Source organism: Neolamprologus multifasciatus, chromosome 22 (assembly GCF_963576455.1).
Source record: "Neolamprologus multifasciatus chromosome 22, fNeoMul1.2, whole genome shotgun sequence".
Classification (NCBI taxonomy): Eukaryota; Metazoa; Chordata; class Actinopteri; order Cichliformes; family Cichlidae; genus Neolamprologus; species Neolamprologus multifasciatus.
The window spans coordinates 16,121,626-16,136,938 of record NC_140459.1 but is presented as its reverse complement, the minus strand read 5'-3'; the positions used below and the strand labels follow the sequence as shown (position 1 = coordinate 16,136,938).

Genomic DNA, 15,313 nt, shown 5'->3' with positions numbered 1-15,313 from the left:
AACGCCGCTCGGCTGAGTGGAGGAAGCAGCATTAAATGCCATTCGAAACTAAACTCAAAGACCTTCACAAACTATGACTAAACATTAAGTACTGAAATGCAGCTCGCGTCATGCCACATGTATCATTGTTCAGCATTTTGGGAAACATGTTCTCTTTCTTTCTTGCAGAGAGTTTAGAGAGAAGATTGGAAACAGTTAGCATTAGCTTAACCGTAGCGTTAGCATTAGTTTTTAGATTTCTGTTGTTTTTTTTTTTTATAGGATTCAGAGGATTTCATCATGTATTTCTTGCTTACTTACTTACTTTTGAAAACTCTTTACGCCAAGCTAAACGCCCTGCTTTGACTCTGTGGAATTTTTGTGTAAAATCAACTGATCGTCACCTTTTGTGTATTCATCCACCTATTTTTACGCATGTTACACAGCACATACAGTGGATACTGCGCTGTGCAAATGTTTTCAGTTGCTGCTCATTTCTTTATATTTTGCCTGGAAAAATGGTAAATAGATGTAGCAATTAACAGAGTTAATATAATTTTAAGCCCCCCTGCCCCTTTATTCTTCAACACAGCCTGAACCCCTTGATGCAGCTTTCATGTCATTTCTTTAAGTAGTCTTCATGAATAGTTCTACAGTCTTCTTGAAGGACATTCAGAGCTCTTCTTTGGATGTTGGCTGCTTTTTTTGTTCTGTTTTCTATCAACATGATCCCACACTGCTTTATAATGTTAAGGTCCAGGCTCTGGGGAGGCCCATCTATGACAGCATTCCACTGTGTGTTTTTCTATCCAGGTAGGCTTTTACTGCATTGGCAGTGTGTTTAGGATCATTGTCATGCTAATAAATGAAGCTGTTCCTGTTATGATGTCCAGATAGTATTGCATGGCACCTCAAAACTAATATTACGTATCTCAGTTTTCATGCGATCTCTAATAACGCTATCTTAAATTCTGAATATTTATAGATGGCTGTAGACATTTATCTCAAATTTGAAATTTACATTCATCACTCCTTAGGACCTGTTGCCATACCTCAGCCTTTTCTTCCTGCTTACCTTCCTTAAGAATGGCTTCTTGACAGCCACTCTTCTATTCAGATTATTTCTGACGAGGCTTGAGTGAACAAAAGGTCCAGATGCATCTCTCACTTCCTGTGTCAGTTTTTTGCTGGATTTTTTTTTTGTATGTCTTAAGGATGAGACTTTCAGATACTGTTCATCTGCTGTAGATGTTTTTTTAGGCCTGATGTCTCTTTTTTTTGGTCAAGGAGATATCAAGGAGAGATTTTCCTCAAAGCTCTTTTTGGAATCACCATTGTGGTTCAATGATAATATTCTATGCCTCTCAAACGGTGCAATCTTTGGCATTTTTCATAGATTCAACAGAAAAAAATGAGAACACACTGCTAGTAACAACGTTCCTGAAGAAACCATTTCAAATTGGTTCTTTGATAAGTTGTCTATGATGTGTAGACACAACACTCATTCATCCCTTGAGTTTCTATGTTTCAGTTATGCTTGAATAAAGATCACTTTTTAAAAAAAAATCACTTTTTAAAAAAAAAAAAGAAGACAAAGTCGGCCTCCTTCAAAGCGAAAGATAAAGAAATGAGGGTTCACTCAAGCCTTATGCACAGTATGGTATAATCACAAGTATTCTTCTTTTAGCTGCTCCCATTAGGATTATCCACAGTGGATCATCTGCCTCCATCTCATCCCAGCACTCTGCATGTCCTCCTCAGCTACATCCATGAACTTCCTCTGTGGTCTTCCTCTTTTCCTGCTGCCTGGCATCTCCATATTCAGTGTCTCCTATCCGATGGATCTACGTTCCTCCCTCTGCACATGTCCAACCATGTCAGTCTTGCCTCTTTGGAAAGCTCAACCCGAGCTGTCCTTCTGAAGTAGTCATTTCCAATCTTGTCCATTCTGGTCCTTTCCTTTATCTTCAGCTCTTCCACCTGCACCACTTGTCTTATAGTTAGTGCCACCAACTCCAAGCCTCCTCTCAGCCTAGCTTCAACAACTCTTTCCCATATCTTCATGGTATGGCTCATGAGCTTTATTCCACCCCCTGTAGTTATTACATCTCTTCACATCGCCCTTGTTCTTTAAAACTGGTTCTAGTGCATGTCTTCTACTTTCCTTAGACATCTCATGTGCTAAAATTGAGTTAACCACGCTGGTCAATAAATGCTCTGCCCTCTCTTCTAGATATCTCCACATCAAATATGTCAACCACCTTTGTACTCTTCATCCAGCACTGTGCAGGATTCTTCCTTCTTCATCTTCCATCACTTAATCTTTGTCTTTACTCACTTCCTCTTCTCGATTGTGTGTCAACCTACACACTGCCATCCGATGCTCCCCTGACACCACCTTGCAGAGTCGTATCTGTTTCACATTGCACCTTCTGCATAAGATGTAGTCCACCTATGTACACTCCACTATTATACATACATGCTGTATATTCACAAGTGTGCAAGGCTGAAATTTTGGGAGCACTGCATGAAACAGAATGCATTAAAGAACGAAGGAAACAGATTTATTATAGATGTGCCACTAGTGCATTAGACTAAAACATCCCATCTGTGCGAGTGGTTAGACTTTAATGGTCCGTTCCCACCTAATGTGTCATTCGTCACAAAAACTGCAGAAAAATTTAAAAAACTAATGCAGCGAGGGAGACCATTCATATTGGCTGTGCATAACCTGTAATCAGAGGTTTATTCACCAATCAGCAGCTGGCTCTGTTTAATAAGTCCAAGAAAGGGTATGAAGAGTGTAGTGCTTAAAAAAGGAAAAAAAATGTATATATGTAAAAATTACACACTTGTCCTGTGGGTGGTCTTTATCTTTCAAGCTTTTATCCTCTACCAGAGGCCTGCGCAGTATCTTAGCTGTTCCTAGGACTGTGCTCTTCTGGACAGAGATCTCGGATGTTGTTCCTGGGATCTGCTGGAGCCACTCGCCCAGTTTGGGAGTCACTACACCAAGTGCTCCGATTACTACTAGGACCACTGTTACTTTCACCCTCCACATCTTCTCAAGCACCTCTCTCAGCCCTTGGTATTTCTCAGGCTTCTCATGTTCCTTCTTCCTGATGTTGCTAACACTTAGTATGACTAAATCTATCCGGCTGCTATATATCAGCAGTAAAAGACTGATGGGGTATTGGTGAATGCCATAACTACAGAACGAGGTGACATAAGAGTTTAAAACTGATACCATAGGTGCATCTACTAAAACTCATTATTATTCTGAGTTTGATTCTCAGTGTTCTCAAATTTAAGGACAGAGGTCAAGTTTTCTAATAATCTTGTGAGTTTGATGAAGAAAAAGGTAGGATTTTGAAATTGATATCATAATTGCATCTACCAGGGGGCTGAGGAGAAGCACTGGGAGCTGCCAGTATTTTCTTTAATTTTGTTTTTGCAGTTTTCCACCATTTGAGATGTGACTCGCATACAAAGCATCATTATTGTTCTTGTTTTATTTTGTTTTTCTCCTTTCTCCACATTGGTTAAATGGCATCAGATTTTTGTTTCCACAGGGTACCGTTTACTTGCAGAGTAGAGTCGAGATAATCTCAAACCTTCGAACAGAAAGCAAATTAGGCATAATTCCCAAATGTGGTACATTTAAATATAACTAATGCCAGAAACTTCACACCCATTAAACTAGAATATCAACGTAAACACCTCTGGTGTGGTTATGTGTCAAGTTATTTAACACTCATTGATTTTACTGTAGTAAGTATTAAAAGGAGGAGGAAACCAGGCCAGAATAACAAAGATAATAGCTTTGGGGCAAATACTACTTGGAATGAAGTTGAGTTTATAACTAATGAGATGCTGGTGTACCACAATAAATTCCCTTCTGAAAGCTAAATTTTTACAAAATGCACAAAGCTAACATGTCATCTCATTGGGTTGCAACCATATGAAAAGATGGGTGTACACTTAACCGTCTTAAACACACTCATTTCACAAATTCTCTATCTCCACAGTTGAATGTGAACTTCCTCAGTAGCTGAATCAGAGCCTCGGGAGGCTCTGATTCAGCTTCAGGCAGCTCTGAGGATGGCTGAATGTGCCCACAAACATGTCAAGACCTTAATATCATCATATGGCCGCATAATCCTACAGTAAAACTGAAGAACACCGGCTTCATTATTCTATTTTTGTCAACCGGTATGTTTGTTTCTATTTCCCTGTTGTCAGACTCATGGCTGTGGAAGATGAGCTGAGAGGGGGTGCCATTCCTGATATTAAGCCTCGAATCCTCACAGACCAGGTTTGTGCCTGTGTCTACCTCTTTTATCATCCCTATTCGCTAATCCAGTCATGTCCTAAAACACTTTTGCTTCATTCTTGCATCACATCCAGAGCATTTGCCGCAAAGCCAGTGCAGGGGAAAAGTTTGCAGCTGTCATACACGCCGCTTATCCCCATCTTTCAAAAGTACATATGTCACATCTGAAATCACATCTTACCATTTACTGCACACGCCTGAAGGGGGAATGGCGCTGATTCTCAAAATCAACACCTGGGGTTTATGTACTGAGTGTGTCTATGTGAAGGAATAGCACGTCTTCAACACAGAAACCGAATGTTATTTACCACAAAAACACGCATTCATCATTAGAAAACCTTGACTGTGACTCACCAGCAGCATCACAGTAATCCTTCAGGGCTTGGTTTCATGAATGCACCATGTGGGCTGAATGGTGACGCAGGTGAAGAGGCTGCGCGCGGCTGCTGAGTTAGTGCCGAAATGTGCTGTACTTAAAAATATACTGTCACCTTCTTTTGAAGCTCTCGGTGTCAGGAGCAAACAGTAAAAATAGCCTCTGGAAAATACAGACCACACATAGAAATCTTCAATGGGCCTGCGAGATGTGAGATTGTAAATGTTTTTACACCAGACTTCTCAAACAAATGTGAGTGAGTGATGAGGAAAAACAATCAAACCTTGCAACCAAATTTAGACCCTAGTAAAACAGTTTCATTTGGGCTAAGCGCTAAGTAGGATTCGTCTTTTAGCTCAAAGTGCTGTCATGGGGTAAATACTCGCTGAAGAAGAATAAATGTGTTGAGAAATGTTATTCCTTCAGATCGGGGGAGTTGTGCTAATTACGATGAGCCTCCTCATGACCGAAACGGAAATTTAAACAAATGGTTTAAGACATGTTTGTCTGCCTTCTTCAAAGGAATTAGATGGAAAAAAATCTTTATAGAAGATTTGAAACTGCTGCTAGCAAACGTTAGCTTAGCTTAACACCAAGACTGGAAACTGGGGGAAAAACAGCTACTCTGGCCTTTTCCAAGGTGTCTTTCATGCACCTCAGAGGCCTCATCATTGATGTATTAACAGCAGATTTGGATTAAAGCTAATATCAAACTAAAAAAAATCAATGAAACTGACCCTGCATTGTTTTGGTTTACTCTAGATTAAAAGTGAAGAGTAGGTTATGTGTTGGTCTGGAACCTCTGCTGGTTGTTTTGCAATAGTTGCTTTCAGTCCAAACCTCTCTGGTGGCTACAGTCTTGTGCAAAATCTTGAGTCACCCCTCAGTTCTTTATGGGTTTTTTTTTACATACACAATTTGTGCCAATTTCTTCAGTTAAATCTACAAAAACTGCTGATGAAAACACAGTTTGATGGGCATAAAACAGTATTTTTATACCAACATGGTGATTGCAAAAGAGCTATTCGCTGTAATCTTGGCATGATGTGTAGTGTGGGGGGGGGGAACAAGTGTCAGGCCTAAAAAATAAACTACCTACAGCAGATGAACAGTAAGTCATGTCTTGAAGAAACAGGAAAAATCCAGCAAAGACCTGACAAAACCTGAGAGATGCATCTGGCCCTTCAGCTGATTCATCAGGCATTTGAAGCCTTATTAGAAATGATGTCTTTGGAAGGATGGCCACCCAAAAGGCCATTCTTAAGGAAGGGAAATGGGTAGAAAAGGCTGAGGTATGCCAAATTACACAAGAACTGGACTGAAAGTAATCATCAATGTTTACAGAGGCGGTCAGAAGAGAGGTACAACAGTCTGTGTCTACAGCTAGTTGTGTTGGGGATTTTTTCAAATTTGATGGAATCATTAGTGCAGAAAAATACTAATTTTGATCTACCGTGCAATATCATCTGGAAGTCATCTGATTGGCAGCGGCTTTGTTTTTCAGCACCGCCAATGCAGTAAATTCATACCTGGATAGAACAACAATAAAACACCCTCAGTCACTGATTGGCCTCCACAGAGCTTGAACCTCAACATCACTGAAGCAATGTGGGATCATCTTGAAGATGAACAGAACAAAAGTCAGCCAACATCCCAAAAAGATCTTTGAATGTCCTTCACGCAGGCTGGAGAACAGTTCCTGAAGACTACTTAAGAAACTACAAGATAGCTGTCTACAAGAGTTCAGGCTGTGCTGAAAAATGAAGACGGTCATTACCAAGTGTTGACTTTAAAGATCATTAGAACTGTACATTCTGTTTTTGGTTTATGTCCATTTAATAAGTTTAATAAGTTTGCACCTTTTCTCAATTTTTCTAGCAAAATATAAAGAAATGAATGGTGGCTCAAGACGTGTTTGCACAGTACTGCACCTGACTGTGACTGCCAACTGTGGAGTGCAACCTGTGAACTAAATAGCCTTTTTAAGTCTTTTTCCCTGTATTTGCATTCTCATCACTAATAGGAGGTCTGAAGTGCTGTAATGACCTGAGGGCAGCTGATACCATAACATAACCTCTTGTTATAGCAGATGGCCAGTAGCAAGTTTGGGGTAATTGCTAACCAACATTTTATATTTTGCTTTGGCAACTCTTGTGCATTAAATATAAGTACTTACTTTGTGGTAACTACCTAATAATAATCGAGTACATTGAGTTATAAAGACTGACAGTGACTCTGAAAAAGTCTCTGCACTCTGAAAGCACCTACTGCCTACCAGCTAACAGATTTTGACAGAACCACACTAGCTGTTACCAGTCTTTGTGCTAAACAAAGCTAACCAGCTTTTTATATGCTATACAAACATGTGTGGTATCGGTTTTGTCATCTAACTCTCAGCTGGAAATCCTATTTCCCACCCTCATGAAGATTTAAATGAAGAAAAGTAGTAATTTGACCCTTTTTCTCTCCCTTTAGTCTATCAGCCAGGGATATGGATCCTGACTGCCAGTTCCAAAGTGACCAGAGTTCATGATGGTCACTTCTGTTTAAGAAGACTGACTCAGACCCTTCTCTAACAACCCCCATCAAGACAAAGCTCTGCAGTGGATCCAGCAGGACTACTGGAGGCGTCAACTCACATTCTTAAATAAATAATGACAAAAAAAAAAAAAATCTTGCACATATTCAAACTTAGCCTGTACCAGAACTTGACAATCAGCTTAGCATGAGGACCAATGTGGGAAGTGAATCTTCTTATGAGCCAGTGCCACAACAATGGCAATACTATACCTACTGAGTTTCTTTATTTAATCGGGAAAAAAGTAAGAAGAGGTGTGCAAAACTCTGGGGGATAAAGATGTACTCACGGTGTTCCCTCCTACGCGCAGCACGGTTTCTTCTCGCTAAGGTGGCTGCAGACAAAATGTAAAATAGGCTTTTTATAAGCACAATATCCCTTCATGGTGACGCCTGTGACGAGCGACAGGCGTCGAATCATTTGCCAGCTGTTATCCTCTGATGCAGGGCCCAAGCAAAGACATATTTTACTATTTGGCTCTGGTGAAATCATATAGTAACATATTGTCATTGCAAAAGTATTTTCACAAAAAAAAAAGAAAAGGTGGTTATCATGATTTTTTTTGCATCCTTTTTAGTACATGCATTCCATCTAAAAAGATGCCAAACAAGTCCTACAGTCACCTTAAGTGTTTAAGTACAATCTGAATCTTCTCGTTGGTTTACTTTGTCCTGGCACGCAGTGTAAAGCCTTGACTTTCAGTGTACAGAAAAATTATTTCGTAAAGCTACTAAAATCTTTGCAATAACGGAGAATGCTTTACAAAAATAAGTTTAAATTAACTTTATAGTATTATTAATAGTGATAATTGTGATAAACTACAGTAAATCTAACATTTCAAAACAGTGCTACAAAGTGTTTCAACGCAGCATTAAAGAAAAATTATGGGAGAATGTAAACATTCGGTTTAAAGATGCACTTCACCAGTTTTATTCAGTGTGAGAGAACTAGTTAGCCTTCTTGGTGTGTCTGGAGGGGCTTTGGCTGATCAGAGAAAATGATCCTGTCAGTGATGCCATCTGTGCTTGAACCAAGTCCTGTGCTACGGAGCAAGTTAAGCATACCCAGGATATCTGGCTTCACTTACCCTAACATTTGCAGTCAGGCTCAGCGGTCACATCAAGGTGGTTACCAACTTAATAAGTTCACCCAGAGTTTATCCGTCTAGCTACGTTTACATTAAAGGAGTGGCATTAGCAGCATCTGACCAATCGCAGTTATGAGACCACTAGCAGCAGAGCGACTGATTTTACAAAAGTAAGCAAAACTATAATATTAGAAAAATATGTAAAGCAACAGAGCTGCTGCAGACAAAACAGTAGAAAGGCGCTGTAGAGTAGTGTTAAAAGCGGTGCATGAATGTGTGTACGCTTTAAGTGCTTTTTTCAGTGAGGCTGGAAAGGCTGCTGTATTTAGAAAGTTTAACCTATCTGAAGCAGTATCAGTGCTCTGTCACTGAGTCACAGGGAAATCTGATAGTTACGCCATTAAATCAATATTGTTGCTTACAGGATGGTTTTAGCTTTTATTCCTGCAGCTGGTGTTCAAGGGTCTAAGAGCAACAAATATTAAAATATAATTTGGTATAAAGTCCACGAGTACAAATATGTGCTCTGAGGGATCTTCCAGGAATAGTGAATTGGTTGATACTTTACTGATTTTGTATTTGTTGATCTCTGATCTCAAAGATAACCTGCTCTGGACTGCAGGTCAGCAGCAGAAGTGGCCAAGGTGATGTACACGGGTTAAAAGTCTAGCGCCTTTTGTAATAATGAAATCCAGGGCAAAGCCTCAAGTTACCTGGATGAGGCTAAATCCTGCTTTCAAACACAGGTCTTTAAAGACTCCCAGGGTTTGTGCTATAAACTGGGACTGTTGGAGTTTTGGAGACATGACAGTTTTTCCTTCCTAATAACTACCTAACTCCCCTGGCCAAGGCCGATGCCTTAGTTTACCATTTTAAAGAAAGTGATCTATATGTTAATGGTCCAAAGGTTAACTTCTCCCCACGTTTAATAAAGACGGAAACAGCCTAAAGGTCTGGGACGTTTGTTGTGCTAACTTCCAGCAGATCCTAATTCATATTACTACTTAATTTCTTGTTGTTTATGATATGTTTTCAGAAATGTCTTGAAAAGATAACACTAACACAGCTCACAGTTTTCCTGACCTCATAGGAGCTTAATTAGCTTAATTAGTTACCTTAATTGCCTGTGTGCTCTTTTCAAGTAGAACTGCAATAATTAGCAATTCAGTGAACTAACAAAATTAACCAGCAACCGTTTTCATGATGAGATTATCAAACAGTGTTAGGCTGATGCTTCTCTTACAAAGTAAACTGGATTTATTTGGGGTTTTTCTTTTTGCTCTTAGCGATGCAAAATGTCCATTTTAAAGCATCACCTTAGGCTTTAGGAATATTTCATTGAGTGTAGTGGTTCTAACTTGGCCTAAACCAGCCTATCATGCCTGGTATTTTTTTTTATGTGTATCTTATTTTTAATGTGTTTTTTTTGTGTTGATTTTGCTGCTTGACACTTTGTAACCCTGGTTTGAAAAGTGAAATATAAATAAAGAAAATTTAACAAACATGGTCTTAAAACGAGACGTTCACCCGGACGCAAATCTTATATAACAAGTAGTGAGTTACTCATCTGTTGTGTTTAATGTCTCTGAAGCATAGGTGTGCAACAGTTCTGCATGTGCTTTTTAAATGCAAGGACGAGCAAGTCGGTTTGCTGTCAGATATACTGATGTACAAAAAACAAAATTTACAAAAAAAAGAAAACTACTTTGACACGGCTTTCTAATTGGAAGGCATCTTTTTTAATCCAACCTGCTGACTCTTCTGCTTTTTTCCAGAAGAGTGTGGCATTCAGCCTTTTGCATTATACAACATGGGAGTATAGTGAGAAATGGTCAGAAATCCGAGAAATGAGAGAGGACACAGTGAAACCAACTGAACAATAAGACGTTTACAAGCAGGGATATGTAGTATATGTGCATAGGATTTGACTGCCTTACAGTCTGTGCCACAGGGCCCAAAATAACAATGCCAATACAAAAAGCTGTAAACTTTGTATATTAAATGTCTTTTTCTTTTTGTAGTCAGGTGATGAATTAATAAGCAGTGTGTTGGTTAACTCTGTATGTTAGAAACATTTACATTACAAATTTCATGGTTGATATCATTTATCCTAACCTCTTTGCCTTTAAAAAGACATTTTATTTCAAGATAAATATCAATGATACAAAGTTAAATGTTTATGTTACCAGAACTGTATAAAATAGCTTCATGTATATCTATTCTTATATGTAAAATGTATTCGAATCAAGGGTAGGCCTTCAGGCATGTTGAAGTTGTGGTTTAAAAAAAGAATTTGATTCTTATATTATTCTAACTCTTAATGCTGCAATCCAGAAACTGCAGCGCTGCGGCTGCGTTCGTGGGACGAGAGCTGGTTAAGTTCATTTTTGCTCCAGATGAAATACGACAAGAGATTCGTCTTAATAGCTCGCCTACTTTGTGTAACCAAACAAGCAGTGGTGCTTTCAACAAATGCTGGATTGCAGTTTTAAGCAGTCTTCTTTTGGAAATATACGTTTATTTATCTGGCCTGCATTGCAATACAGTATTTTGAAATGTTATACTGCACTTCTGTTTTCACTTTACAAGAAGCTGCAATCCATAATCTGCGAAAAATGTTTTTAAAGAATATATATATATATATATATATATATATATATATATATATATATATATATATATATATATAAATGGTATACCCATGTATTATTGAAAACTTTCTCTGTATTAGCTGCAGTGGTACAGTGTGCTACCTCTGAAATCCTCCCCTCATCTCCCTTTGAAATTTAAGGTTGTTTTTCTGTTTCGTAACGTTACCTGAGAGGGTACTTTATTCCATTAAGCTAAAAATCCTCCTTTTATTTTAAAGCTACTGCTAACAAACTGGTTATAATTTTGCTTGTTTAATTGCTTAATTCTATTTTTGGATTTCCTGTATGAAACCGTTGCCATCGCAGGACCGTTTCTAAAGTCTGTCCTGTTGGCTATTGTATTTAAGTGCCATTAGCATTGCAGTCATACTAATATTTTTTGAATCGTGGGATGAGATTGAGCGTGTTCCAGGTATTTGACTCTCAGGTGTTATGAGGAACACAGAGATTTGATGCACAGGATAGCGAACCACAAATTTCAACGCCGAAGCAACACAAAGTTCAAAGAGCGCATTAAATGAGGGGTTTGTGCTAACGCTAAAGCAACCGCTCTGCTTTTATCTGGGCTGGCTCTCTGCTCTCATCTCATTCTTACAAATAGTTTAATTTACACCTTCCCTTTTAGCGTTTGTTACATAAGAGGAAGAGGAGTTTATTTTCTTGGTCCAAATAAAAAAATGTGACAAATGCCCCACTGTAACAAGACTTGATGAGGAATATTATATAAGATGCTACTGAAGAAGTGCTTTATCTTTACATAATCATGACATATTTTAGACGTCGTATGAACCTTTGTTGACCCAAGGGAGAATAACTGCCGCTTTGCTGCAGCTACACAAGATAATAAATGATAATAAATGAGATTATATATGTTGTATATTTTAAATAAGGGTACTTAACATCAACATATTTATGTTTCTAAAATGGATGTATAGCATTTTAGAATGAAGCAAAATATTTTTCTTGGCAGCTATCATTCTGCACAATTGACCTAATGTGTCACAAATATAGAGTCAGTGGGATTTCTGACTTGAATTAGGCCTAGTGGATGTAATACCCTAATTTACTTGACATTTCTTTTGAAATAAGCCATGCCCCATTGATAAGCCATACCCTCCAGTCCCCTGATGTTGTGTGGTGGATGTTTAATGTTGGTAGTTTTATTTATAATGGTAGTTATTGTAGGTATGATTGCGCTTGTAATTATTATTATTATTAGTGTAAGTATACTTGATTGATATGATTTGTTTTGTTTGAACAAAGGGAATGTATTCATTTTTCAGGTGATTTTTCTGAGTGATTTAAATAAATTATTAAATCCCTAATCAAGAATCTGTTATTTAAAGTACTTGAGTAAGTTACTTTTAAACTGAACTGTAACACGATTGATCCCAACCACCTTAATGGGAAATCTTCTTAACACATGAAAGTTGCCCATGGAGTTCCACATGGTTCTATGCTGGGACCACTCCTTTTTACATTTATGCATACTTTCCTTAGGCAGTATTATCTAAACTGTTGCATATATTTTCTTTGCTAGCCAGATGATACCCAATTTTATTTATCTGTTAAGGCAGATAACGCAAATTGGTTAATTAAATTATGGTGTCTTAAAAATGTAAAGGCCTGGATGGCCACTAATTTCCTACTTCTAAATTTAGACAAAAACGAGGTTACGGTATTTGACCCTAAAAACTTCATAAACATGGTGGTGGTTTATATACCACTGCTGCATGTCATTAAGCGGTATCTTCTCTGTGTGTGTTTTATTCAGTCTCCCCGTGCTGTTTTTTTTCCTCTTCTCTTTTCCCTGAACCTGGTTCTACCAGAAGTTTCTTTCTGTTGATGAGTTTTTCTTTCTCACTGTCACCAAGTGTTTCTCAGAGGAGATTGTCTGATTTTTGGGGTTTTCTCTCCAAAACTGCAGAGTTTTTACTTTAGAAAATTTATTGAGGCAACTGTTGTTGTTATTTGGTGCTACATTAAAAAAAAACTGAATTCACATCTGATATGTATACTGAAATTGACTGTGCGCTCAGGTTGGAGAATTGTAAGATTCAATATTTAAGAACCATAAAAGCACATTTGAAAAGACAGAAAAGTCACGGTGAGACTTTTATGGGGACAGCCTGGGGTACATTTTCTGAGCTTTTCAGTAAAGCAGTTGATTAAAAATCCACACGCACAGCCCTAGATCATTCTTAGTCTCCCACTCATTGTGGAGGAGGTGCCAGCCCTCTGTCTGAATCCATTTCTTGTCTTAAATAAGCAAAATTAAGATTCAGTAAATGAACTTGACAGCTGTACCAATCAATATTTCATAGTAAAAACAGGCGAAATGTCTAAGTGAAATGTGAAAGAGGTCATCCAGAAGGACAAACCCACAGAGAATATCAACCAACAGCTCTACTCTATTGAACAGCTTTACTGTTTTGGTTCACTCTCAGCAGCTGTGTTGCTTCTAAAAAGAGCCAAATATTTCACCAGGAAAGTCCAAACAGAGTTAAATGGAGAATTAATATAAACATAAGAAAAACGATATCAAACCCCTCATAATTTTGGATGCTGCTGAATGTGTGTGCTAAACATGTTTTTTGTGGCATCTTTAGAGGGCGATAAAATTCCAGATGGTTTTATCTTGTTTTGATGCCCTAAAGTAGTCAAGTAAGGCGCTAAACGAATAAACAAATGCTTCTTTTAAAGAAAAAGTGTTACAAATTAGGAAGCGCACTTATTCAGTTATTGGGAAAACTGGTTGCTTTTATACAACACAAAGACTGGTGCTGCCAGGCAATCAATGAAGTTCTGCTTTTTATTTTCAGTCTTTGTGCTAAGCCAACTGCCTGCAGCTGTGGTATGACACAGTATAAGATAATTACAATGAGAGTTCGGTGTTTTATTTGGTGCAATACCACAATAACAACATTTTAGTTTCGCATTCAGCACAGTCATAAAATGTTACAATGTTGACAAGCTTGGCCTCAAAGTCGATCTATATTTAGTGATGCTACTCAAGCTGCTATAATACCTCCCAAATGTATACCTCTTAATGCTTTAAACTTTCAGATATACTGCCAGAAGCTTCGCCAGCTTCTTTGTCATTACAAAGGAATAAAGACCAAACTATTTTCAGTCAAAATGCACTACAACAGAACTTGTCCTCTGCAAACTCGCAGATTCCTTGTGTCACAACTAGGCTAATCATAATCCATCCCCTCAAGTAACAACCTGGCTTAGCATTTTCCCTTGTCATTTCAATGGCTGAGTGGGTAATGGGATGTCAGCTGCTCTCCATCAGAGATCTGCATCATGCCAAAGGACTGCAGATAACCAAATGTCTGGTACCCTGCAAACAAATGAAGGTGAATCAGTTTCACAGCTTCTGCTGCTCTTTCGGTTTCCTCTCAGCAACTCCTTCACAAGTCCCGTAGGCTTGTAATATATTTATGCTAATTATTGCCACACTTATATGTCTGCAGAAGCCCACACCTTCATGGTGAATTGAGTCATGGTTTTCAATGTCAATAAAACTCATTTAAATGTGAAAACACAGAGAGATCTCCTTTTTTTATGATGACTTCTCTATGCATCGTTAAAAACTGACAGAAATAATTCGTGCATAAGCTACTTATCAGGGTAATTTGATTTATAAAATACAATTAAAACCATGAGGATTTCTGAGGCCATTCTTAAGGATTAGCTAAATGCAGAGGGTAATGGACTTAATGTAGCTTCTTAAGGGAATAGCTCGATATTTCAGTATTCTCCTGCTTTCTTGTCCTTACATTAAAATCACTCTCGTGTCTGTGTGTTAAACGTAAATCAGAAGAAAGTGGACAATTAGGAGGAGGAGAAATGCAGCTAGCCAGGCTCAGTCTGAAAGAAATAAAATCCACACCTCTAATGCCTCAGTCACATTAAAGTAAAAAAAGGATGGCAACTTCCTCGCAACTGAGAGAAAAAATAAAGTGTTGGTTGCCTAGCGATTGCACATTTCACCTGGTGTCAGGCAACTTGTTTCCAAGGAATCGTGAAGTGAGGCCAACTCAGACCGACCAAAATCACTGTCAGACAGATTGACAAAGGTTTTTCAATAACTTCAATTCAGTTCAGTTTTATTTATATAGCACCAAATCCCAACAACAGTTGCCCCAAGGCATCTAAACAGGGTGCTCAACTCAGCTAGTTGCAGACTGGTGGTTTTCTGGTTATACTCCTATATAACAGCAAGGTTTCCCAGTGCCTATACCATTTTGCTCTTAAATTGCCATCCTGTAACAACTAAGTCACTATTTGTGGAGGACATGTC

At 38.3% G+C, this 15,313-nt stretch overlaps 1 protein-coding gene across 7 annotated transcripts in view; it reads left to right on the top strand.

The window, feature by feature from the left end:
- The window catches only part of LOC146493202 (ras/Rap GTPase-activating protein SynGAP-like), a 63,400-nt gene extending 52,403 nt beyond the window's left edge, over positions 1-10,997 (top strand). For 6 of the 7 annotated variants that reach the window (XM_085147829.1, XM_085147830.1, XM_085147826.1 and 3 more), the window contains 2 exons: positions 4,222-4,294; positions 7,164-10,997. In XM_085147829.1, the coding sequence (XP_085003955.1) occupies positions 4,222-4,294; positions 7,164-7,190 (100 nt within the window). In that variant the 3' untranslated portion in view covers positions 7,191-10,997. The remainder of the gene's footprint in view (positions 1-4,221; positions 4,295-7,163) is intronic. The other variant, XM_085147827.1, reaches the window with a different exon arrangement.
- The last annotated feature ends 4,316 nt before the right edge of the window (positions 10,998-15,313 follow it).